The sequence below is a fragment of the Rhinopithecus bieti genome, unplaced genomic scaffold, assembly GCF_001698545.2.
Source record: "Rhinopithecus bieti isolate Rb0 unplaced genomic scaffold, ASM169854v2 scaffold_11744, whole genome shotgun sequence".
Classification (NCBI taxonomy): domain Eukaryota; kingdom Metazoa; phylum Chordata; class Mammalia; order Primates; family Cercopithecidae; genus Rhinopithecus; species Rhinopithecus bieti.
The window spans coordinates 1,831,966-1,856,973 of record NW_016807094.1 but is presented as its reverse complement, the minus strand read 5'-3'; the positions used below and the strand labels follow the sequence as shown (position 1 = coordinate 1,856,973).

Here is a 25,008-nt window from a genome sequence, read left to right as displayed (position 1 = left end):
GGAGTCTCACTCTGTTGCCCAGGCTGGAGTGCAGTGGCCGGATCTCAGCTCACTGCAAGCTCTGCCTCCTGGGTTTACACCATTCTCCTGCCTCAGCCTCCCAAGTAGCTGGGACTACAGGCGCCTGCCACCTCGCCCAGCTAATTTTTTGTATTTTTTAGTAGAGACGGGGTTTCACCGTGTTAGCCAGGATGGTCTTGATCTCCTGACCTCGTGATCCGCCCGTCTCGGCCTCCCAAAGTGCTGGGATTACAGGCTTGAGCCACTGCGCCCGGTCCTAAATTTATTTATTTATTTATTTATTTATTGAGATGGAGTCTCACTCTGTTGCCCAGGCTGGAGTGCAGTGGCCAGATCTCAGCTCACTGCAAGCTCCACCTCCTGGGTTTACGCCGTTCTCCTGCCTCGGCCTCCCGAGTAGCTGGGACTACAGGCACCCACCACCACGCCCAGCTAATTTTTTGTATTTTTAGTAGAGACAGGGTTTCACTGTGTTAGCCAGGATGGTCTCGATCTCCTGACTTCGTGATCCACCCACTTCAGCCTCCCAGAGTGCTGGGATTACAGGCGTAAGCCACCATGCCCAGCTCAAAATTTTTTTTTTTTAAGTTAGCTGGGCATAATGGCATGTGTGCCTGTAGTCCCAGCTACTCGAGAGGCTGAGGTGGGAGGATCGCTGGAGCTCAGGAGTTCTAGGCTGTGGTGAGCCATGATTGTGCCACTGTGCTTCAGCCTGGGCAAGGGAGAGAAACCCAGTCTCTTTAAATAAAAAAAAAAAGGACAGAAGTCCTAAGTAGACACCTTACCAGAGAAGAAAAACAGATGACAAGTAAGCATATGAAAAGCATATGAAAAGATGTTCAGCATCATAAGTCATTAGGAAATTGCAAATTAATTGATTTAAACAGATTTACCAAGCTCTGGACTGTATCACAGTGGAACTAGAAGATGAGGTGTTCAGTTTCTCAGTTACCACGCCTAGTTCTCTTGTTCTCCTGGGCACTTGTATCTAATGGTAAAGCTGTTCTTATGAATTTCTGTTTCATTTGCAGGTATATGAATGACCTAAAGCTACAAATAAAGACGGAGAGAGAACAGTGCCAACTGGGAGCAGGGCAAGAATGCCAATTCCTCCTCCCCCGCCACCCCCACCTGGCCCTCCTCCACCTCCCACGTTTCATCAGGTAGGTAGTCCTTCCATCAGGCTATCTCAAAACCTTTGAGTAAATAGGTTGATGGTCCTCACATATTATTATTATTTTTTAACCCCTTTTGGTTAAAATTTCTACATTTTCCTACCCGTAGCATTCCTATTCTTTAATTCTGTTTTTAACATTCCAGATTGTTATTCCTAGCATTAAAGGATACATAGGGCTTCCTTGTATAAGACATAGTGTATAATCAATGACATGTGGTACAGGAAGGTGGAGAATAAACAAGTCCATCTTCTTCAGCTGGTTCTGATTCCTGAGAGGTCCTCTTAGGACCATAATGGCATGTCTGGTTTCCTTGTCCTAGTTCACTCTAAATGGAGATTTGGACAGGTGGCATTGGAGTAGGAGCCAGTGTTTTCCCCTAAAACTATTTGCTGTATAAAAGTTAGTTTGTTGTTTCTTTGGCATTTTTGAGAAAAGTGGTGAGGAATCTTTTTTTTTTTTTTTTTTTTTGAGGCAGACTCGCTCTGTCGCCTAGGCTGGAGTGCAGTGGCGCGGTCTCGGCTCACTGCAACCTCCACCTCCTGGGTTCAAGAGATTCTCCTGCCTTACCTCCTAAGTAGCTGGGATTACAGGCATGCACCACCACGCCTGGCTAATTTTTGTATTTTTAGTAGAGATGGGGTTTCACCATGTTGGCCAGGCTGGTCTTGAACTCATGACCTCGTGATCTTCCCGCCTTGGCCTCCCAAAGTGCTGGGTTTACAGGCGTGAGCCACCGCACTCGGCCTGAGGATTCTTAGTAGTTTTCTCTTGATACCACTTCATCATCTCTTCTATTCAAAATCAGTTCATTTTAAAGCCACGTCCATCAAGTCCAACACCTTATCAAGAAGGAAAGGAGTTTTTGAAATGTGTTGGTTCGAAGACTGAAAGATTCAATAATAGGAAAAAAAGCAATGTGATTTTTGAACGAAGCAGGAAGCTACTTTAACCATACCTGGATTGTGATACCTGGTTTCACATGAGAAAGAGGGAACCTGAGGCCAGGCGTGGTGGCGCACACCTGTAATCACAACACTTTGGGAGGCTGAGATAGGCGAATTGCTTGAGGTCAGGAGTTTGCAACCAGCCTGGCCAACATGGTGAAGTCCTGTTTCTGCTAAAAATACAAAAATTAGCCAGGTGTGGTGGCAGGCGCATGTAATCCCAGCCACTCAGGAGGCTGAAGCAGGAGAATTGCTTGAACCCAGGAGGTGGAGGTTGCAGTGAGCTGAGATCACGCCACACTCTGGCCTGAGTGACAGAGCGAGACTTCGTCTCAAAAAAAAAAGGGGGGGCGGGGGGTTGGGCGCAGTGGTTCATGCCTGTAATCCCAGCACTTTGGGAGGCTGAGGCAGGCAGATCATGAGGTCAGGAGGTTGAGACTGTCCTGGCTAACACGGTGAAACCCCGTCTCTACTAAAAAATACAAAAAATTAGCCGGGTGTGGTGGCAGGCTCCTGTAGTCCCAGCTACTTGGAAGGTTCAGGCAGGAGAATGGCGTGAATCTGGGAGGCGGAGCTTGCAGTGAGCGGATATCACGCCACTGCTCTCCAGCCTGGGCGACAGAGCGAGACTCCGTCTCAAAAAAAAAAAAACAAAAAAACCAAAGGAACCTGTATGCATTCTATTTTTGTAAAATTTGGAAGTAAAAGTAACTTCAGAGAAGAATAGGCCATGGGTGTGTGTATGCGTGCACGCATAGGTGTGTATGTGTGTTTATGTGCATATGTTGTGTTTTACAGTTGAGAAATTGTACCCTGAAGAGGAAAAGTGACTTGCCTATCTAATCTGTTTCAGAACTAGAACTAGAGTTCAGGTTTACCCACTTCTGTTTGTTTTCATAACCTGTAGTTTTGAGACATTTTGTTTTAAGAATATGTATAGCCGGGCACGGTGGCTCAAGCCTGTAATCCCAGCACTTTGGGAGGCCGAGACGGGTGGATCACGAGGTCAGGAGATCGAGACCATCCTGGCTAACACGGTGAAACCCCGTCTCTACTAAAAAATACAAAAAACTAGCCGGGCGAGGTGGTGGGCGCCTGTAGTCCCAGCTACCTGGGAGGCTGAGGCAGGAGAATGGCGTAAACCCGGGAGGCGGAGCTTGCAGTGAGCTGAGATCTGGTCACTGCACTCCAGCCTGGGCGACAGAGCGAGACTCCGTCTCAAAAAAAAAAAAAAAAAAAAAAAAAAAAAAGAATATGTAGGAACCGCCTTTTAGATGCAGTTTTGTGTGGAAGCCCAATAAATGAAGTAGATAAAAGCAGAGCTTGGCCAGGTGTGGTAGCTCACACCTGTAATCCCAGCACTCTGGGAGGCCAAGGCAGGTGGATCAGTTGACGTCAGAAGTTTGAGACCAGCCTGGCCAACATGGCGAAACCCCATCTCTACTGAAAATACAAAAATTAGCTGGGTGTGGTGGTTGGGCACCAGTAATCCCAGCTGCTTGGGAGGCTGAGGCAGGTAAATCACTTGAACCCCAGAGGCAGAGATTGCACCCAGCACTTTGGGAGGCCAAGATGAGCAGATCACAGGGTCAGGAGATCGAGACCATCCAGGCCAACGTGGTGAAACCCCATCTCTACTAAAAATACAAAAATTAGCTGTGCGTGGTGGCATTTGCCTGTAATCCCAGCTACTCGAGAGGCTGAGGCAGGAGAATCGCTTGAACTAGGGAGTCAGAGGTTGCAGTGAGCTGAGATCACGCCACTGCACTCCAGCTTGGGCAACAGAGTGAGACTCTGTCTCAAAAAAATAAAGCAGAGCTTGTATGGTTATAGTTGGGGTAGAAAGAGGAGGCAGTCAATGAAGGCTTTTAGGTAGGTGGTGATACTTGAGCTGAGTCTTAAACCATGAGTAGAGCTTAGCCAGAAAGAAAGGAGGGAGGGAGGGCACTTGAAGCTGAGGAAGCAGCATGTAGAAAGATACTGATTTGGTATTAATTAATGAATGAATGAGACAGGGTCTCACTCTGTTGCCTAGGCTGGAGTGCAGTGGTTGTGATCATAACTCACTGCAGCCTCTAATTCCTGGGCTCAATGATCCGCTTGCCTCAGCCTCCTAAGTAGAGGGGACTATATGTGCATGACACTGCACATAGCTAATTAAAAAAAAAATTTTTTTTTAGGCTGGGTGCAGTGGCTCATGCTTGTAATCCCAGCACTTGAAACTCTGTCTCAAAAAAAAATAATAATAATAATTTTTTTTTTTTTTTTTTTGTAAAGGCAGAGTCTTACTTTGTTGCCTAGACTGGTCTTGAACTCCTGGCTTCAAGTGATCCTCTTGCCTGGGCCTCCCAAAGTGCTGGGATTACAGGTGTGGGCCACTGTGCCGGCCTCGTGCTGATTTGTAAGAAAGCATATAGAGGTTTAGATTATTGCTTGAGGGGATGTGGTAGCAGATGCAGCTGGAGATGTAAGCTGAGGGTTTAGATTTTTCTTTTGACCATCATGAGGAGTTGTTGAAATATTTTCAGCAGCAAGAGTAACCTGTTTTTGCGCCTTTCCAATACAGTTTGGGGGACTGGGGTTGGGGTCGAGCCTGGAGACAGAGGCCTGTTGCCATTGAAAATTTAGGTCTAAGGCTGGGCACAGTGGCGCATGCCTGTAATCCCAGCACTATGGCAGGCTGAGGCGGGCGAATCACCTGGGGTCGGGAGTTCAGGACCAGCCTGGCCAGCATAATGACAGCCCACCTCTATAAAAATACAAAAAAAGTTAGCCAGGCATGATGGTGGGTGCCTATAATCCCAGCTACCAGGGAGGCTGAGTTGGGAGAATCACTTGAACCCAGGAGGTGGAGATTGCAGTGAGTGGAGATCGCACTATTACATTACACTCCTGCCTGGGCGACCTCAGAGCAAGACTCCATCTCAAAAAAAAAAAGAAAAGAAAAGAAAAAAAGAAAATTTAGGTCTAAACTAAAGCTATCAGCATGGATAGTGGAGTCAAGATATTTAGAGGGGTCTGGACACGGTGGCTCACGCCTATAATCCTAGCACTTTGGGAGGCCGAGGCAAGCGGATCATGAGGTCAGGAGATCGAGACTATCCTGGCTGAGATGGTGAAACCCCGTCTCTACTAAAAATAGAAAAAATTAGCTGGGCATGGTGGTGGGCACCTGTAGTCCCAGCCACTCGGAGGCTGAGTCAGGAGAATGGCGTGAACCCAGGAGGCGGAGCTTGCAGTGAGCCGAGATTGCACTACTACACTCCAGCCTGGGCAACAGAGCGAGACTCCATCTAAAAAAAAAAAAAAGGTATTTAGAGGCCAGGCGTGGTGGCTCACGCCTGTAATCCCAGCACTTTGGGAGACTGAGGTGGATGGATCACAAGATCAGGAGTTTGAGACCAGCCTGGCCAACATAATGAAACCCTGTCTCTACTAAAAATACAAAAGTTAGCCAGTCAGAGCGAGACTGTGTCTCAAAAAAAAAAAAAGATATTCAGGGTTATTTTGGTTACGTCAGTTTATAATGTAAATGAAAGTAGACTTGTAAACAGTGAAGAGTATATAATAGTAAGCACAGGCCCTGTAAAAGAGTACGATCACGATACTAATGGGTAGGTTGAATAGAAACTAACATTGCTACACTCCTACTAATATGTTAGGCCTGTTACTATATTTAAAAATAACAACAGCCCAGTCTTTTTGATTGGTTAATACCATGTAGAAATGTGAATACTGATGTTCGAGAGGGTATTTNTTTTTTTTTTTTTTTTTTTTTTTGATGAGACAGAATCTCACTGTCACCCAGGCTGGAGTACAGTGGCGTGATCTCAGCCCACTGCAGCCCCTGCCTCCCAGGTTCAAGTGATTCTCATGTCTCAGCCACACGAGTGGCTGGGACTTCAGGTGTTTACCACTATGTCCAGCTAACTTTTGTATTTTTAGTACAGATGGTGTTTTACCAAGTTGGCCAGGCTGGTCTCGAACTCATGACCTCAGATGATCCACCTACCTCAGTTTCCCAGAGTATTGGAATTACAAGTGTGAGCCACCGCACCAGATCATATGTATTGTTTTTCAAAATGTTTTACTTGAGGAGACCAGGTGCAGTGGCCACACTTTGGGAGGCCAAGGCAGGTGGATCACCTGAGGTCAGGAGTTTGAGACCAGCCTGGCCAACATGACGAAACCCCATCTCTTCTAAAAATACAAAAAAAAAGTAGCCGTGTGTGGTGTCATACGCCTGTTGTTGCAGCTACTTGGGAAGCTGAGGCACTAGAATCTCTTGAATCTGGGAGGCAGAGCTTGCAGTGAGCCGAGATCACACCACTGCACTCTGGCCTGAGCAAGAGAGGGAGAGTCTGTCTCCAAAAAAAAAAAAAGATTGTATCAAACATTATTGCTATAAAAAGATACTTACTTTTAAATATTTGAGAGCTTAATTGGCATTCCATTGTATGCTTATATTATCATTGTTCCTTTTGATTTAGCTTTTAGATTATTTTCAGTTTTATGCTATTAGAAATAGTTTATTGCTATTATTAGCATCTTTGTGCACTTGTCCAGTTGTTTTCCTTTTTTTTTTTTTTTTTTTTGAGACGGAGTCTCGCTCTATCGCCCAGGCTGGAGTGCAATGGCCGGATCTCAGTTCACTGCAAGCTCCGCCTCCCGGGTTCACACCATTCTCCTGCCTCAGCCTCCCGAGTAGCTGGGACTACAGGTGCCCGCCACCTCGCCTGGCTGGTTTTTTTTTGTATTTTTTAGTAGAGATGGGGTTTCACCGTGTTAGCCAGGATGGTCCCAATCTCCCGACCTCGCGGTCCACCCGTCTCGGCCTCCTGAAGTGCTGGGATTACAGGCTTGAGCCACCATGCCCGGCCTGTCCAGTTGTTTTCTTAAAATGAATTCCTAGAAGTAGAATTCTTGTACCACACATTTTCAGGCCTTTTTTTTTTGAGACGGAGTTTTGCTCTTGTCGCCTAGAGTGCGATGGCACGATCTCAGCTCAGTGCAACCTCTGCCTCCCGGGTTCAAGTGAGTCTCCTGCCTTAGCCTCCCAAGTAGCTGGAGCTACAGGTGTGTGCCACTATGCTTGGCTAATTTTATATTTTTAGTAGAAACAGGGTTACATTATGTTGGCCAGGCTGGTCTCAAACTCCTGACCTCAGGTGATCTGCCTGCCTCGGCCTCCTAAAGTGCTGGGATTACAGGCATGAGCCACTGCACCTGGCCTGGACATTTTTAAGGCTTTTGATACATATTGTTAAATTGCTTTCTAGAAAGATTATACCAATTTATCTTACCTTAGGTAGTCTAAAAGTTCCCTTTTCCCTGAATCCTTATGACTACCATAGAGTAGTTATTCATTGCGTGCATTTATTTATTTTTCATTTTTAAATTTTATTTATTTATTTATTTTTTGAAACAGAGTCTTGCCCTGTCAGCCAGGCTGGAGTACAGTGGTGCGATCTCGGCTCACTGCAACCTCTGCCTCCCGGTTCAAACGATTCTTTTGCCTCAGCCTCCCAGGTAACTGAGATTACAGGCATGCACCACCATGCCAGGCTAAATTTTGTATTTTTAGTAGAGACGGGGTTTCACCATGTTGGCCAGGCTGGTCTCGAACTCCTGACCTCATAATCCACCCACCTCGGCCTCCAAAAGTGCTGGGATTACAGGTGTGAGCCACCATGCCCGGCCCATCCTGCGCATTTTTTGAGCTTCCTCTCTGTGCCAGGCACTCTGCAGCAGTGAGCGGTGGTTCCTGCCTTCATGAACCCTGCCTTCAATAAGTTTTTACAGTCTCTTTAGTAAAAAAAAAATTTTTTTTTTTGAGGCGGAGTCTCGCTCTGTCACCCAGGCTGGAGTGCAGTGGTGCGATCTCAGCTTACTGCAACCTCTGCCTCCCAGGTTCAAGCAAATCTCCTGCCTCAACCTCCTGAGTAGCTGGGACTGCAGGCGCATGCCACCACGCCTGGCTAATTTTTGTGTTTTTAGTAGAGACGGGGTTTCAGCATGTTGGCCAGGATGGTCTTGGTCTCCTGACGTCTTGATCCACCGCCTTGGCCTCCCAAAGTGCTGGGATTGTAGGCGTGAGCCACCATGCCTGGCCTTCTGATTTTAACCTTTACCAATTGGTAGTTATTATGTTTTAACTTGCATCTTTTTATTTTTATTTTTATTTTTTGAGATGGAGCTTTGCTCTTGTTGCCTGGGCTGGAGTGCAATGTCGGGATCTCTGCTCACTGCAACCTGTACCTCCCGGGTTCAAGCAATTCTCCTGACTCAGCCTTCCAAGTAACTGGGGTTACAGGCATGTGCCACCATGACAGGCTAATTTTTGTATTTTTAGTAAAGACGGGGTTTCTCCATGTTGGTCAGGCTGGTCCTGAACTCCCAACCTCAGGTGATCCACCTGCCTTGGCCTCCCAAAGTGTTGGAATTACAGGCATGAGCCACTGCGCCTGGCCGCATACATGATGTTTTTTTTTTTTTAATCTTGAGACGATGTCTCACTCTGTCACCAGGCTGGAGTTCAGTGGCGTGATCTCGGCTTACTTCAATCTCCGCCTCCCAGGTTCAAGTGATTCTCCTGCCTCAGCCTCCTGAGTAGCTGGGATTACAGGCACGTGCCACCGCACCCGGCTAATTTTTTTATATTTTTAGTAGAGATGGGGTTTCACCATGTTGGCCAGGATGGTCTCGATCTCTCAACCTCACAATCCGCCCGCCTCGGCCTCCCAAAGTACTGGGATTACAGGCGTGAGCCACTATGCCCGGCCGCATGCATCATTTTTCATACTGCAGTGTATGAAGCTCAGGTCAGAGGCGTGAGGATGAGATACAAATATTTGAGGTTTGGGGAGTTACTGGTGGCAATCAAGCCCTGGGACGGGGTGGGTGTGCCCAGGAGCATTTGAATAGAGGCTGAGGATAGAACTCTGGGAAATGAAGTTTAAGAGGTAAGTGGAAGATGGAGAACCTGAAAAGAACCATGTTGTTGAAAGGTTGCAAAAATTAGCCAAATGTGGTGGCATGTACCTGTAGTTCCAGCTACTTGAAAGGCTGAAGTGAGAGGATCACTTGGGCCTGGGAAATTGAGGCTGCAGTGAGCAGTGATCGTGCCACTGCACTGCAGCCTGGATGACAGAATAAGACCCTGTCTCAAAAAAAGCAAAAACAGGCCGGGCGCGGTGGCTCAAGCCTGTAATCCCAGCACTTTGGGAGGCCGAGACGGGCGGATCACGAGGTCAGGAGATGGAGACCATCCTGGCTAACATGGTGAAACCCCTTCTCTACTAAAATACAAAAAACTAGCCGGGCGAGGTGGCGGGCGCCTGTAGTCCCAGCTACTCCGGAGGCTGAGGCAGGAGAATGGCGTAAACCCGGGAGGCGGAGCTTGCAGTGAGCTGAGATCCGGCCACTGCACTCCAGCCCGGGCGACAGAGCAAGACTCCGTCTCAAAAAAAAAAAAAAAAAGCAATTAGAGAGTAGAAAACGCCTGGGGCTTTGAGACAATCAGAGCATTCAAATCTTGGCTGTTTATTAATGATGTGACATTACCTTTATTTTCTCATCTTTGGAATGGGAATAATATAGTTTATAACTTTATTTAGAGGTTAAATTGAAGTAATAGGGAGACAGGGTATGTTAGTTGAGATAGGATATGAGTTTTTAGTGTCACTGTTGGAGTTTGGACTCTTGTTTTATCGTTTATTTGTTGCATGAGCTTAGATAGCTATTCAGCTTCTGGCCCACCCTTTCCAAATGGCAACAATGATAATACCACCTTTCTCATGGGAAGGTTTCGAGATTTAAATGAGCTAAGGCAAATATTGTGCTTACCACAGTGCCTAAGTCATAGTAGGGACTCACTAAATTTTGCCTTGATGATGATGATACGCGTTAACATACATACATAGTGTCTCACATGCAGACTAGCACAAAGATAACTAAGTATTACTGCAGGCCTCCCATCGGAAGCTTCTGAATAAGAAGGAAATGGAGCTCCTTCACAGAAGATAGAACAGGAGGGAAAAAACTGAAAAGGATGATGCACATTGATATTGCTCTTTGGCATATATATCTAATGAGGTTAGACAGATATCTCAAGGAATCCAGTTTGCTTTAAGTCATTTATCCCAAGCTTGTGATAAAGGGAACTTTTTTTTTTTCTTGCAGACGCATTCTCACCCTGTTGCCCAGGCTGGAGTGCAGTGGTGTGATCTTGGCTCACTGCAACCTCCAACTCCCGGGTTCAAGCATTTCTCCTGTCTCAGCCTCCCAAGTAGCTGGGATTACAGCATGTGCCACCATGCCTGGCTAATTTTTTGTATTTTTAGTAGAGACGGGGTTTCACCATGTTGGCCAGGATGGTCTCGAACTCCTGACCTCAAGTGATCCACCTGCCTTGGCCTCCCAAAGTGTGGGGATTACAGGTGTGAGCCACCGCACCTGGCCAATAAAGGGAACTATTTAGGATGAACTTATATTTCTCTTATCCTCCAGGCAAACACAGAGCAGCCCAAGCTGAGTAGAGATGAGCAGCGGGGTCGAGGCGCCCTCTTACAGGACATTTGCAAAGGGACCAAGCTGAAGAAGGTGACCAACATTAATGATCGGAGTGCTCCCATCCTCGAGAGTGAGTCTGAACTTCATTTCCTAGTGAACCGGCAGGATCCCAGGAGTGACTTGGAGACTTGGCTGTGTTGTTATTTTTGTTGGGGCTTGAGTGGGAGAGTTTTGTCCTGGGATGTGCTTTGGCTCTCTTCTCATTCTTCTGAACCTTAGAAGTTTCTTCTTGACTCTTGGAGAGCATCTCAGGTTTAAGATTACCATCTCACTGGGTGTGGTGGCTCATGCCTGTAAGCCAAGCACTTTGGGAGGTCAAGGTGGAAAGATTGCATGAGCCTAGAAGTTCGAGGCTGCAGTGAGCTGTGATCACGTCACTGCGCCACTGCACTCTAGCCTGGGCAACAGAGCAAGACTCTGTCTCTCAAAAAGGAAAAGAAAAAAAAAAAAAAAAAGGCTGCCATCTCTTATTGTAACTAATACTCATCTGGGGACATCCTTGACTGTCCTTTGAGGATACTGCCACATTCCTAGAAACCTCTTGACTGAAACGAGGTTGATTTTATGATTGCTACAAGTGTCCGTTCCTGTAGGCCTCTGGAGAGTGCTCACATATTGGTCCCTGATCCGTTAGCCTTCTATCTATCATCTGAGATGTGGAGAGGAGAGTCCAGATAACTATGTTGAATTTTTTTTTTTTGTTTTTAGCCTGAGTTTCGCTCTTGTTGCCCAGGCTGGAGTGCAGTGGCGTGGCCTCAGCTCACTGCAACCTCCGCCTCCTGGGTTCAGATGATTCTCGTGCCTCAGCCTCCCAAGTAGCTGGGATTACAGGTGCGTGTCACCACGCCTGTATAATTTTTTTGTATTTTTAGTAGAGACGGGGTTCTCACCGTGTTGGCCAGGCTGGTCTTGAACTCCTGACCTCAGGTGGTCCACCTGCTCGGCCTCCCAAAGTGCTGGGATTACAGACGTGAGCCACTGCTCCTGGCCCCCCAAACATTTATTTAACCCCCTTATCCCTTTGCCCTAAATAAAGGAAGATCAGCCACTTGTTCTTTTTTTTTTTTTTGAGATGGAGTCTCACTCTGTCACCCAGGCTGGAGTGCAGTGGCGCGATCTCGGCTCACTGCAAGCTCCACCTCTCGGGTTCACACCATTCTCCTGCCTCAGCCTCCCAAGCAGCTGGGACTACAGGCACCCACCACCACGCCCGGCTAATTTGTTGTATTTCTAGTAGAGACGGGGTTTCACTGTAGTCTCTATCTCCTGACCTCGTGATCCGCCCACCTCGGCCTCCCAAAGTGCTGGGATTACAGGTGTGAGCCACCGTGGCCGGCCTCACTTGTTCTTTCTCTTTCATCACAACAAAGAGTTTCATTCCTACACAAAGCTGTGGAGCAGAGACACCTAGCTTTCCTTTCTTTTCTGTTCTTTTTTTTTTTTTTTGAAACAGAGTCTTGCTCTGTCTGTCGCTCAGGCTGGAGTGCAGTGGTATGATCACGATTCACTGCCACCTCGAACTCCCAGGCTCAGTCAATCCTCCCATCTCAGCCTCCCAAGTATATAGGCATGCATCACCATGCCTGGGTAATTTTTGAAATTTTTTGTAGAGACAGGGTCCTACTATATTGCCCAGGCTGCTCTCGAACTCCTGAGCTTAAGTGATCCTCCCATCTTGGCCTCTCAAAATGCTGGGATTAATGACATGAGCCACTGTACCAGGCCTGCTTTTTTAAATAGAAGGGCAAAAACAAGACTGGTTTGTTTGCAAGCAATAGCCCAGACAGAGGAGGGGTTTCCCCTCATGATTGACTTGGTCATCATCTGAGAGCATGTGAAATGAAAACCCTACTGGTATGCTTTCCAGAGCCCAAAGGAAGCAGTGGTGGCTATGGCTCTGGAGGAGCTGCCCTGCAGCCCAAGGGAGGTCTGTTCCAAGGAGGAGTGCCGAAGCTTCGACCTGTGGGAGCCAAGGACAGTTCAGGTATCTGATGAGTACTTTCCCAGGATATTTCCCTGGTGTGTTAATTTCTGATGTCCCAAGTGGGCCATCTCAGGTTGAGGAGTGTGGTAAAGGTCGGGGGCAGAAAGACTTGGGAGCAGGGGAGGAGTAATACAGTAGAATACAGCAAAAGCTGAGGGATTAAATGAAAGCGGATGCAACTTAGATAAAGAAAATGTGGTATATATACACTAGAATACTATTTAGCCTTAGAAAAGAAGGAAACTTCTGTCATTTCTGATAATACGGATGAACTTGGAGGACATTATACTAAGTGAAATAAGCCAGGTACAAAAAAACAAATACTGCATGATCTCATTTATATGTGGGATCTGAAACGGTTGAACTCAGTCATAGAAGTAGAGAGTGAAATGTTGGTTACTAGAGGCTGGGGGCAGTAGGTGTTGGGATGAGGAAAGGGGAGATGTTGGTTAAAGGGTACAAAGTTTCAGTTAGACAGGAGGGATAAGTTTTAGTGATCTATTGCAGCAGTCCCCAGTCTTTTAGGCACCAGGAACTGGTTTCATGGAAGACAATTTTTCCATGGACGGTGGGTGGGGGATGGTTTCGGGATGAAACTGTTCCACCTTAGACCATCAGGCATTAGTTAGATTCTCATAAGGGGCATGCAACCTAGATCCCTCACATGGGCGGTTCACAGTGGAGTTCGCCCTCCTATGAGAATCTAATGCTGCTGCTGTTCTGACAGGAGGCGGAGCTCAGGCGGTAATGCTTGCTCTCTCACCTTCTGTGTGCCCCGTTCCTAATAGGCCACTGACCTGTACAGGTGTGTGGCCCCAGGGGTTGGCGACCCCTGATTATACTTCATGTATATTTGAAAATTGCTAAAAGAGTTTTATTTTATTTTATTTTATTTATTCTTTTCTTTTTTTTCCTCCTGAGATGGAGTCTTGCTCTGGCCCAGCCTGGAGTGCAGTGGCGCCATCTTGGCTCACTGCAACTTCCCCCTCCTGGGTTCAAGCCATTCTCCTGCCTCAGCCTCCCAAGTAGGTGGGATTACAGGCACAGGCCACCACACCTGGCTAATTTTTGTAGTTTCAGTAGAGATGGGGTTTCGCCATGTTGGCCAGGCTGGTCTCAAACTCCTGACCTCAAGTGATCCGTCCGCCTTGGCCTCCCAAAGTGCTGGGATTACAGGCATGAGCCACTGCGCCTGTTGTAGAGTAGATTTTAAGTGTTTTCACCATAAAAAGAAAAATAGGTGATGGGTATGTTAGTTTGATTTAATCATTCCACAATGTATACATTTAACAAGGCATTGTATCCCATAAATACATAAAATTATTACTTGTCAAAAATAAAGTAAAATTTAAAAATAAATAACAATGTATCCTGAGCCTGAAACCATATTAAAACCTAGAACTAGGCCGGACGTGGTGGCTCACGCGTGTAATCCCAGCACTTTGGGAGGCCGAGATGGGTGGATCACCTGAGATTAGGATTTCGAGACCAGCCTGGCCAACATGGTGAAACCCCGTCTCTACTAAAAATACAAAAATTAGCCGGGTGTGGTGGCGCGTGCCTGTAATCCCAGCTACTCAGGGGTCTGAGGCAGGAGAATCACTTGAACCCATGAGGCAGAGGTTGCGGTGAGCTGAGATTGTGCCATTGCCCTCCAGCCTGGGCAACAACAGCAAAACTTCGTCACAAAAAAAAATAAGCAAAAACCCAGAACTATGCAAGTCCTTTCCCTGCTGCCATGCAGGTTGCACTAAGGAGCTGAGTGAAGTAGAGATACTGACCAGTATCTGTCTAGCTCTATTGACCTCATGTTTGTGTATTTGTAGAGAACCTAGCTGGTAAGCCGACCCTGCAAGTCCCCAGTTCTCGAGCTGCTGCCCCAAGGCCTCCAGTATCTGCAGCCAGCGGGCGTCCTCAGGATGATACAGACAGCAGCCGGGCCTCACTCCCAGAACTGCCCCGGATGCAGAGACCCTCTTTACCGGACCTCTCTCGGCCTAATACCACCAGCAGTACGGGCATGAAGCACAGCTCCTCTGCCCCTCCCCCACCACCCCCAGGGCGGCGTGCCAACGCACCCCCCACACCTCTGCCTATGCACAGCAACAAAGCCGCCGCCTACAACAGAGAGAAACCCTTGCCACTGACGCCTGGACAGAGGCTTCACCCTGGTCGAGAGGGACCTCCTGCTCCACCCCCAGTCAAACCACCTCCTTCCCCTGTGAATATCAGAACGGGACCAAGTGGCCAGTCTCTGGCTCCTCCTCCTCCGCCTTACCGCCAGCCTCCTGGGGTCCCCAATGGACCCTCTAGCCCCATTAATGAGTCAGCCCCTGAGCTGCCACAGAGACACAATTCTTTGCATAGGAAGACACCAGGGCCTGTCAGAGGCCTAGCACCTCCTCCACCCACCTCAGCCTCCCCCTCTTTACTGAGTAATAGGCCACCTCCCCCAGCCCGAGATCCTCCCAGTCGGGGAGCAGGTAAGTGCTTGGAAGCACCTTTTTCCCTATCGTGCTATGAATTGATTTTATCTTTTCCCCAGAGCACTCATTGAAGACAGTAATTCATTTATTCATTCAGTGGGTTTATTGAGTACCTTTTTATGCGTCAGATCTGTTGGTAGGGAAATAGCAATAAATAGAAAAGACAAAAAGTTCCTGTTTTGGACAGTCAAACCAGTAAAATATATAAGTACATAGTATGTAGTATGCTTTAGAGAATTACAAAGCAGAGGAGAGGAATAAGATGTGCTGGGGCGGAGGTCGGATGATGATAACTTAAATTGGAGCAGTAGGGAGAGAGTCAAGACAGTCCTTACTGATAAGGTGAAAATTTGACAAAGACCTGAAGAAAGTGACGAGTAAGCTTAGTAGTTATCTAGGAGAACAACTGTTGCAGGCAGTGGGAACAACAAATGTAGAGGCCTTAAGGCAGAAGTATTCTTGAAACATTTTGGGGATAGCAAGGGGGCCTTTGTGGCAAGACTAGAAAGACTGGGGGGGTGGGGGGGAGAGTGGTAGGACTTAGAGGTTGGAAAGCTGGAGCTGCAGGGGAGAACACTGCAGGATTTTGCAAAGACCTTGAATTTAACTTTGTGAGATGGGAAGCCACTGGAGGGTTTTAAACAGAGTAGTATGATTTGACTCACCTTTTAAAAAGATCACTAGCTCCCATGTTGATAACAGACTGCAGTAGGACAAAGGTGACAAAAGGAGACCAGTTACTGGGCTGTTGCAGTAAATGGCCAGATGGTTAGGACTACTGCGAATTTGTGGGAAGATAGGTGTTTGGTTTGAGGCAAGTTTGAGATGCCTGTTAGGTACTCAAGAAGAGATAATGAATTGGTACTTGGCTATCAGACTCCAAAGTTGAGGGGAGAGGTCTCGGCTAGAGAGACACATTTGAATGGTATTGAAAACCACATGCTAGATGAAGTCACCTAAGGAGTGAGTATGGATAAGAAGAGTCCTAGGAGGCTGAGGCAGGAGAATTGCTTGAACTCAGGAGGCAGAGGTTGCAGTGAGCCAAGATCACGCCACTGCACTCCAGCCTGGGTGACAGAGTGACACTCCGTTTCCAAAAAAAAAAAAAAAGATGAGGGCTAAGCCCTCGCCCTCCTACATTAGAGGCAAGAGAGATAAAGAATACCCAGTGGAGGAAACAGAAAAGCTTCTAGTGAGGATGGAAGGAGAAAAAGCAAGAATGTGATGGAGAAACTCCAAGGTAGAGTAAGTGGTCAGCTGTGACCAGTGCTGCAGATGGGTCGGGTAAGTTAAAGGCCAAGAACTGGCATTGGTCTTAGTATCATGGGACCCTTTGGAGTAGTTTCAGTGGAGTGGTGGAGGGCGAAAGTGAAAGCTTAATTGGAGTGGGTTCAAGGATGCAGGAATAGGAGGAGAGAAATTGGAGATAGCAATATAGAAATCTCTTAAAAGAGTTTGCTGTAAAGTCCAGGAGAGAGGGGTGAAGATAAGTGAAGTGAATGTTGGAGGAAGATGTGGGGTTGAGAGTTGGTTTTTTCCCATCCCAAGATGGGAGACCTATTTGTATGCTGATGGAATGAGTAGCATGAAACTTAGGAGAGAGGGAAAAAATTGAATCAGAGGAGAGGGAACAGATTGCCTAAATAATGACCTTAGGAGGCCAGAGGAGAGGGAATGTGATCCACAGGTAAAAGGTTGGCCTTAGATAGAAATGTGGTTCTTCCATAGTAACAAAGAGGGGAGGCAGAGCATATAGGCTTAGAAGCAACTGGATAGGTGGGTGTAGTGGTAGAAGCAAGTGGAAAGTTTATTCTAATTTGCTTCTGTTTTCTCAGTGAAATGGAAAGCAAGAGCATCAGCTGTGATTGAGGCGAGGGAAGGAGAAGGCAAGTTGAGGAGAGAGAAGTGGCATGAAATGGTCATCTGGAGCATGGGAGTATGGGTGGATTAGGGAAATGTGCTCAGATAGGTAATCACGCGAAGGGCCCACTTGAGATTATGGGCCATACATTTCATGTGAGATTAATTAGTCTCATGTGTGTTCAGCTGTGATTTGCAGGTACAAAATAAGAGTAGAGCTCTGTTTAACCAGTGTTAGCATGTTTTAGGCATGTGCGACTCTAAGGGAGAGTGAGGCAGGAAGGAAAGGGTGTATGTGAGGCAGTGATTGCAATAATGGAGCCTAAGCTGGGTGAGGAGGGAATTCAGGAACCCTGGAAAAAGAAGAGGTTGTGTAATCTCCTTATAACTGAAATTTTAGAGTGAGGGGAGACCATGACAGCTCTCTGGGGCCTTATTGGACCTGGGAATTTTGGCTCCCATATCCTTGTATCATTAGACTTTGAGATATACCCTCCACAAACAGCTTCTTAGCCTTTATTTATTTATTTGCTTATTTGTGTTTTGAGACAGAGTCTTGCTCTGTCATCCAGGCTGGAGTGCAGTGGTGCGATCTCTGCTCACTGCAACCTCCGCCTCCTAGGTTCAAGTGATTGTTGTGTTTCAGCCTCCCAAGTAGCTGGAATTACAGGCAGGTGCCACCATACCTGGCTAATTTTTGTATTTTTAGTAGAGACGGGTTTTCACCATGTTGGCCAGGCTGGTCTCAAACTCCTGACCTCAAGTGAGCCACTGCGCCCAGCTCTTAGCTTTTATTTTAAAGTCAGTTTCTGTAGGTATAGAACATTGATTAAGGAGTTATGTCATGGAGTCTGGGCATGATGGCTCATGCCTGTAATCCCAGCACTTGGGATTGGGGAGGTTGAGGCCGGCAGTTCACTTAAGCCCAGGAGTTCGAGACTAGCCTGGGCAACATTGGCAAAACCCTGTCTCTACAAAAAATAATTTTAAAAAATTAGCCTGGCATGGTGGTGCATGCCTGTAGTCCCAGCTACTGGAGAGGCTGAGGTGGGAAGACCACTTGAGCCTGGGAGGTGGAGGTTGCAGTGAGTCGTGATAGTGCCACTGCACTTCAGCCTGGGCAACACAGCAAGACCTTGCCTCAAAGGAAAAAAAAAATGGTAAAGGTTATATCATTAAGTAACAAGGCATTAAAAGCCTATTAACCTGTGTGCAGTTGCTTTATTTGGTACACACAGATTTGTACTCTGGCAGCTGGCCATCTAACATAGGGCAGCCAAACAGTGGCCTGCTGCATTCCTGATCCCATATCTCCCTAGCTTTAGCCATAAGGAGGTAGTCCTAAGGTGGACGTTGATTCTGTAAAGTTCACGTTTGACTTTTTTTTTTTAACTTAGGGATTTTACAAAAGACTCTTTAGGGATTTTACAAAAGACTCTTTGAGCAAAGCTCATATCTTTCTGACCTCATTCAGGAATAGAAGAAGAGAAAAATGCTATTTCCGTGGGTTGAGCTGAGTACTTTTAAATGTCTGCAGGCTTTCTTGCTTCCCACTTTTCCATTCTTTCTCTGTGATAGCTAGGGCTACAGGGGTGTTGCCACCATGTCTGGCTCATTAAATTTTTTTTTTTTTTTTTTTTTTTTTTTTTTTTTTTTTTTTTTTTAAGATGAGGTCTGTGTTGCCCAGGCTGGACTCAAACTCTTGGGCTCAAGCCATCTTCCCACCTTGGCCTCCCGAAGCCCTGGGATTACAGATGTAAGCAATTGTACCACGCTAGAGCAGCAATTCTTAAGAGTGATAAACTGGAAAAAAATTGAGGTATTTTAGTCAGAGATCATTTGAGTATTACCTCGATTTGTTGTGTGACATTGGACAGATCACTGATTCTCTCTTTTGTCATCTGTAAAATGTACATTTGAAAAGTACAGTGGGGGTAAGGCACAGAGGCTCACACCTGTAATCCTAGTGCTTTGGGAGGCTGAGGCAGGAGGATCGCTTGAGACTGGGAGTTCAAGACCAGCCTGGGCAACATGGTGAAACCCCATTTCTACAAAAAATAAAAAAAGTAGGCCGGGTGCAGTGGCTCACACCTGTAATCTTAGCATTTTGGGAGGCTGAGACAGGCAGATCACCTGAGGTCGGGAGTTCAAGACCAGCTGGCCAACATGGTGAAACCCCGTCTGTCTACTAAAATACAAAAATTAGCCGGGCATGATGGCGGGTGCCTGTAATCCCAGCTACTCAAGAGGCTGAGATAGGAGAATCGCTTGAACCCGGGAGATTGTGGTTGCAGTGAACTGAGATGGCACCACTGCATTCCAGCATGGGTGGCTGAGCAAGACTCTGTCTCAAAAAATAATAATAAATAAAAATAAATTTTAAAAACCTAGCCAGGCGTGGCAGCGTGTGCCTGTGGTCCCAACTACTTGGGAGGCTAGGATGGGAGGATCACTTGAACCCAGGAGCAGAGGCCGCAGAGAGCTGAGATCACACCACTGCACTCCAGCCTAGGCAGCACAGCAAGACCCTGTCTCAAAAAAAAATCCTAAAAACACAAAAACTAGTATTATTGGTTCATAGAGTTTGTTTCAAGAATTTTTTCTTTGCAGAGTAAAACACTGTCCATTTTTAAGGGAATTAAGAAAAAATTGAAACCATCATACTTTTCTCAAAATTAGGGTTAATCTTGGATTACAAAAGGCTGTCTCCCATCCCAGGACTTCTTTTGCAAATTGTTTTTTAGGGACTGGAGTTCTGGCTCTGTCACTTGAAACAGTCTTAAAACTGGATCTGGGGCCGGGTGCGGTGGCTCGTGCCTGTAATCCCAGCACTTTGGGAGGCTGAGGCGGGCGGATCACAAGGTCAGGAGATCGAGGCCATCCTGGCTAACACGGTGAAACCCCGTCTCTACTAAAAATACAAAAAATTAGCCGGGCGTGGCAACGGGTGCCTGTAGTCCCAGCTACTCAGGAGGCTGAGGTAGGAGAATGGTGTGAACCCAGGAGGTGGAGCTTGCAGTGAGACAAGATCGTGCCACTGTACTCCAGCCTGGGGGACAGAGTGAGACTCCATCTCAAAAACAAACAAACAAACAAACAAACAAAAAAACTGGATCTGACAAAGCCCAGAAGTTTATTGGAGACAGCAGAACCTGGCTGGGATGAGGGAGGGAGCTGGAGGAGCCAAACAGATCACTCTTATCCTGCTCTATTTTGCCATTCCAGGTCATCTCATCACTGTCACCTGCCTGGTGTCTAGCTGGTGCCAGTGTCCTTGTGAACCTGGCTAATCCTGTCTGCCTTGCTGCCCTTGCCCGGGAGTAGATACAAATTCTCAGGGCCTTGAGGAATCTGGGTTTTCGGGAATATTTTTCAGGGCTTAAAGAAGCTTCTCTTAAAGAGCTTTGGTTTGAGTAGGTTTGGAATGAAAATAAGGCTCAGGCCAGGCGCGGTGGCTCACGCCTGTAATCCCAGCACTTTGGGAGGCCAAGGCGGGCAGATCATGAGGTCAGGAGATTGAGACCATCCTGGATAACATGGTGAAACCCCATGTCTACTAAAAATACAAAAAAATTAGCCGGGCGTGGTGGCGGTACCCGTAGTCCCAGCTACTCGGGAGGCTGAGGCAGGAGAATGGCATGAACCCGGGAGGCGGAGCTTGCAGTGAGCCAAGATCATGCCACCACACTCCAGGCTGGGCAACAGAGCGAGACTCCGTCTCAAAAAAAAAAAAAGGCTCAGAGATCTGCTGGGAGGTATAAGATTTCTCTTTAATTATTGCATCTAGTGTCCCCTGTTTCTACTTGAACAAAGCTTGGAAACAGGAAGAGTTGACATTCTGAGTGTGTCTTATGGGAAGCAAAAACATTTATTGGGCTTATTGTGCCAGCTTGTGTGTGTGTGTTCCATTACTGTTGTACATGCTTAGCTATAGTCACTACAGAAATTCTGACAGTAGTCAGGAGGAATAATAAGACACTCTTTTCTTCAAGACAGTCTTTCTGTGTCACCAGGCTGGAGTGCAGTGGTGCGATGTTGGCTTATTGCAACCTCCACCTCCCAGATTCAAGCTCCTTCCACCTCAGGCTCCAGAATATCTGGGATTGCAGGCATGCGCCACCACGCTTGGCTAATTTTTGTACCTTTTTTTAAAATTAGAGGTGGGGTTTCTTGCCTGGGCTGATCTTGAACTCTTGGCATCAAGTGTTCTGCCTGCCTCAGCCTCCCAGAGTGCTGGGATTTCAGACGTGAGCTACTGTGCCTGGCCAAGATACCGTTTTATTACTAAAAACAGTTTTGTCTGTTAAGCTGAGTAGTCTCTTCACGTACTATTTAGGTAACAACTATTTATCAGGCCACGTGCTGTGGCACATGCCTATAATCCCAGCCCTTTGCTGAGGCTGGAGCATTACTTGAGCCCAGGAGTTTGAAGCTGCAGTGAGCTGTGATTCCATCACTGCACTTTAACCTGGGTGACACAGTGAGACCCTGTCTCTAAAAAAAAAAAAATTGAACATGGCCCAGATACCAAAAGATGCACTTCCAAGCCACTGAATTGTAAATCTGGTTGGAAAGATACTATGCAGAATACTGGGAGTTATGAAGAGCAGTGTGGGAGAGTAGAAAGAGCAGACATGTGTCTTGTCTGTTTTTATTTGATCTGCGACCTTAAACAAATAACATGAGTCCCAGTTTTCTCATTTGTGAAATGGGGATAATACCACATTCTTTACAAGTGTGGCTATAAGACTTTTTAAAGATTTAATATACCTAAAATGCCTGGAACATAATAGATACCCAGTAAATGGTAGCTGCTATTATTGTTAGTTAATACAGAGCATAGGAGTAAGACAACTTAAACACATTAGAATCTATTGTATTCCAGTCATATTGCCATGTCTTCACACATGCTTTTGACGTTACCTTCTACTTGGTAGCAAATTTTCATCTTTTAAGAGTGAATTTGATTTTTGGAAATGACCAAAAAGCAGATTCAGACACAGGTATGAATATTTTCTTTTTTTTTTTTTTTTTTTTTAGGCAGAGTTTTGCTCTTGTTCCCCAGGCTGGAGTGCAATGGCACAATCTCGGCTCACTGCAACCTCCACTTCCTAGGTTCAAGCAGTTCTCCTGCCTCAGCCTCCCGAGTAGCTGGGATTACAGGCGTGTGCCACCACTCCCGGCTAATTTTTGTATTTTTAGTAGAGACTGGGTTTCTCCATGTTGATTAGGCTGGTCTTGAACGCCCAACCTCAGGTGATCCTCCCGCCTCGACCTCCCAAAGTGCTGGGATTACAGGTGTGAGCCACCACGCCCAGCATAGGTATGAATATTTTCATTGGTGGTGGGGCGACCTCAGAAATGAAATGTGACAATCATATAATAGTGTTTATAGCTCTGTCTGATAAAACTTGCTTTGGAGGCAGTTCCAAAAGAGGTGTTTGCAATGTTTGACCAATGAGACTGTTACTGGACATTTGTAACTTCCCACAATGAATCTGCTGTGTATATTTTGAAAGTCGCTCATTGATATTAGAGTAAGTGACATAGCCTGTATATGCTGTGGGAGAGCAGAGGTGGAGGGACTCAGAAGAAAATGGATTGCTTTGGGAAAGCCTTGAGAAGATGGGACTTGGATTGAACCTTGAAGGGTAGGGAGGATTTGGTAATAAGGGAAGGGGGGATATCAGACTATTGTGAGGGGAGTCACAAGAGCAAAGCATGTAATTCAGTTTATTCAGCAGACATTGATTGAACACCTGCTGTGTGCTGTACTTGGGAACCCAGAAGGAACTGCTCTGACATCAAGGGGTACACAGTATACTGGGGGAAGAGTACACAGAAGAAATAATTATAACAGTCTATTCAAGTGGTAGGTACGCACAAGCTGCAGTGGAAGTGCAGAAGAGGGCTCCTGACCTAGCCTAGCAATAAGAAGGGAAGAGGAGAAGCCAAACTCAGGCTGATAGGCATGGTAGGTTACTGTGTAAGCAAAGGCTTTGAGACTTTATTTATTTATTTACTTATATATTTGAGATGGAGTCTTGCTCTGTTGCCCAGGCTGGAGTGCAGTGGCACAATCTGGGCTCACTGCAACCTCCACCTCCCAGGTTCAGGTGATTCTTGTGCCTCAGCCTCCTGAGAAGCTGGGACTACAGGCACATGCCACCGCACTGGGCTAATTTTTTGTATTTTTAGTAGAGATGGGGTTTCATCATGTTGCCCAGGCTGGTCTCGAACTGCTGAGCTCAGGCAATTCCTCCCACCTTGGCCTCCCAGAGTGCTAGGATTATAGACGTGAGCCATCATACCCAGCCACGGTTTCAGACTTTATGATTTAGGCAGTGCAAAGGCTTTGAAAAAATTGGATCAAGGTTTTAGGGAGATTAGTGAGTTGGTGTTATGCAAAATGAATTTGGAGGGGTAATAGACGAAGCAAGGAGAACATTCAGAAGGCTTTTGCAGTGGAACAGGCTAAATATAAGGAAGACCTGAATTAGAATTGTGGAGGAAGGCCTGGAAAAGCAGAAAAAAAATCAAGAACAGATAGGGTTCTTGACTGGTACGAAATGTAAAAAGGCCATACATTTATTCTGAATATTGGTATCTGGAAGAATGGTGATGTTATTCAAGTAATAAGGACAAAGGGGAACCAGGCACTGTGAGCCTCTGTGGGACGTGTTATTCTTTTAGCTCATGTGTTTCAAGTCATTCTGCCGCTTGCCATCTCCACATCCAAACCTAACTACTTGGGATTTTAATTGCAGCTCCTCCACCCCCACCACCCGTGATCCGAAATGGTGCCCGGGATGCTCCCCTCCCCACCACCATACCGAATGCATGGGTCAGAACCCCCGAGCCGAGGAAAGCCTCCACCTCCACCCTCAAGGACGCCAGCTGGGCCACCCCCTCCTCCTCCGCCACCCCTGAGGAATGGCCACAGAGATTCTATCACCACTGTCCGGTCTTTCTTGGGTGAGTAGCTAGCTATCTGTAGTTTCATGGTTCCTGCGGTGACTTCACCCACTCCACTGCCATGGCTGCCAGATGGCCACCGTAGAGCGGGAATGGCCACATGGGATCCTTTGTTCACAATAGTTCTCCTCCTGACTTTATCCTCAGACTTATGGGCTGTGTTCATTGACTTCCTTATCTTGATGTGAATTCTAAGCATGGATGCTTTGGAATAGATTGAAGTAAGATCAGCAAGTGTTGTGCTAGCTTAACTCTAAAGCCACTCCAAAGATCAGTTTCTGTAGCTCGCTTTTAGGTCAGAGACTCTGTATCTTCTTTAGGATTATTCAGACAGGACTTAGGTATTCTCCTAGGAAGGAGTGTTCTTTTCTAGCTCTTCAAAAACAAAACATTTGATTGTTCTTGGAATTACTTTTTTAAATTATTTTTTATAGAGACCGGGTCTCACTCTGTTGCCCAGGCTGCTGTCAAACTCCTGGGCTCAAGCAGTCCTCCAACCTCGGCCTCCCAAAGTGCTGGGATTACACATGTGAGCCATCACACCCAGCCTCACAGCCCTTCCTTGGAATTTTTGGGGGAAAAAAAAAAGTCCCATGGCACATTGCCTGGAAAGAAACAAGAAGAAAGAATAACAAAAAATATTAAAGCAAAAAGGAGCGGGTGCGGTGGCTCATGCCTGTAATCCCAGCACTTTGGGAGGCCAAAGTGGAAGGATTGCTTTGAGCCCAGGAACTGGAGACTAGCCTGGGCAACATGGTGAAACTTCATCTCTCTAAAAAATACAAAAATTAGCTGGGTGTGGTGGCACACGCCTGTGGTCTGAGCTAATCAGGAGGATTGCCTAAGTCCAGGGAGGTTGAGGCTGCAGCAAGCCATGATCGCACCACTGCATCCCAGCCTGGGCAACAGAGCGAGACTGTCTCAAAAAAAAAAAAAAAAAAAAAAAAAAAAAAAAAAAAAAAAAAAAGCGGGGGGGGGGGCGCCTCGCC

General features: G+C 46.6%; 1 protein-coding gene across 1 annotated transcript in view; it reads left to right on the top strand.

Moving 5' to 3' along the window:
- The window catches only part of WIPF2 (WAS/WASL interacting protein family member 2), a 69,882-nt gene that overhangs the window by 33,372 nt on the left and 11,502 nt on the right, over positions 1 to 25,008 (top strand). Inside the window, 6 exon segments of the mRNA XM_017880216.1 lie at positions 1,053 to 1,184; positions 10,652 to 10,784; positions 12,582 to 12,698; positions 14,525 to 15,181; positions 23,812 to 23,857; positions 23,859 to 24,019. Of these exon segments, the coding sequence (XP_017735705.1) occupies positions 1,122 to 1,184; positions 10,652 to 10,784; positions 12,582 to 12,698; positions 14,525 to 15,181; positions 23,812 to 23,857; positions 23,859 to 24,019 (1,177 nt within the window). The 5' untranslated portion in view covers positions 1,053 to 1,121.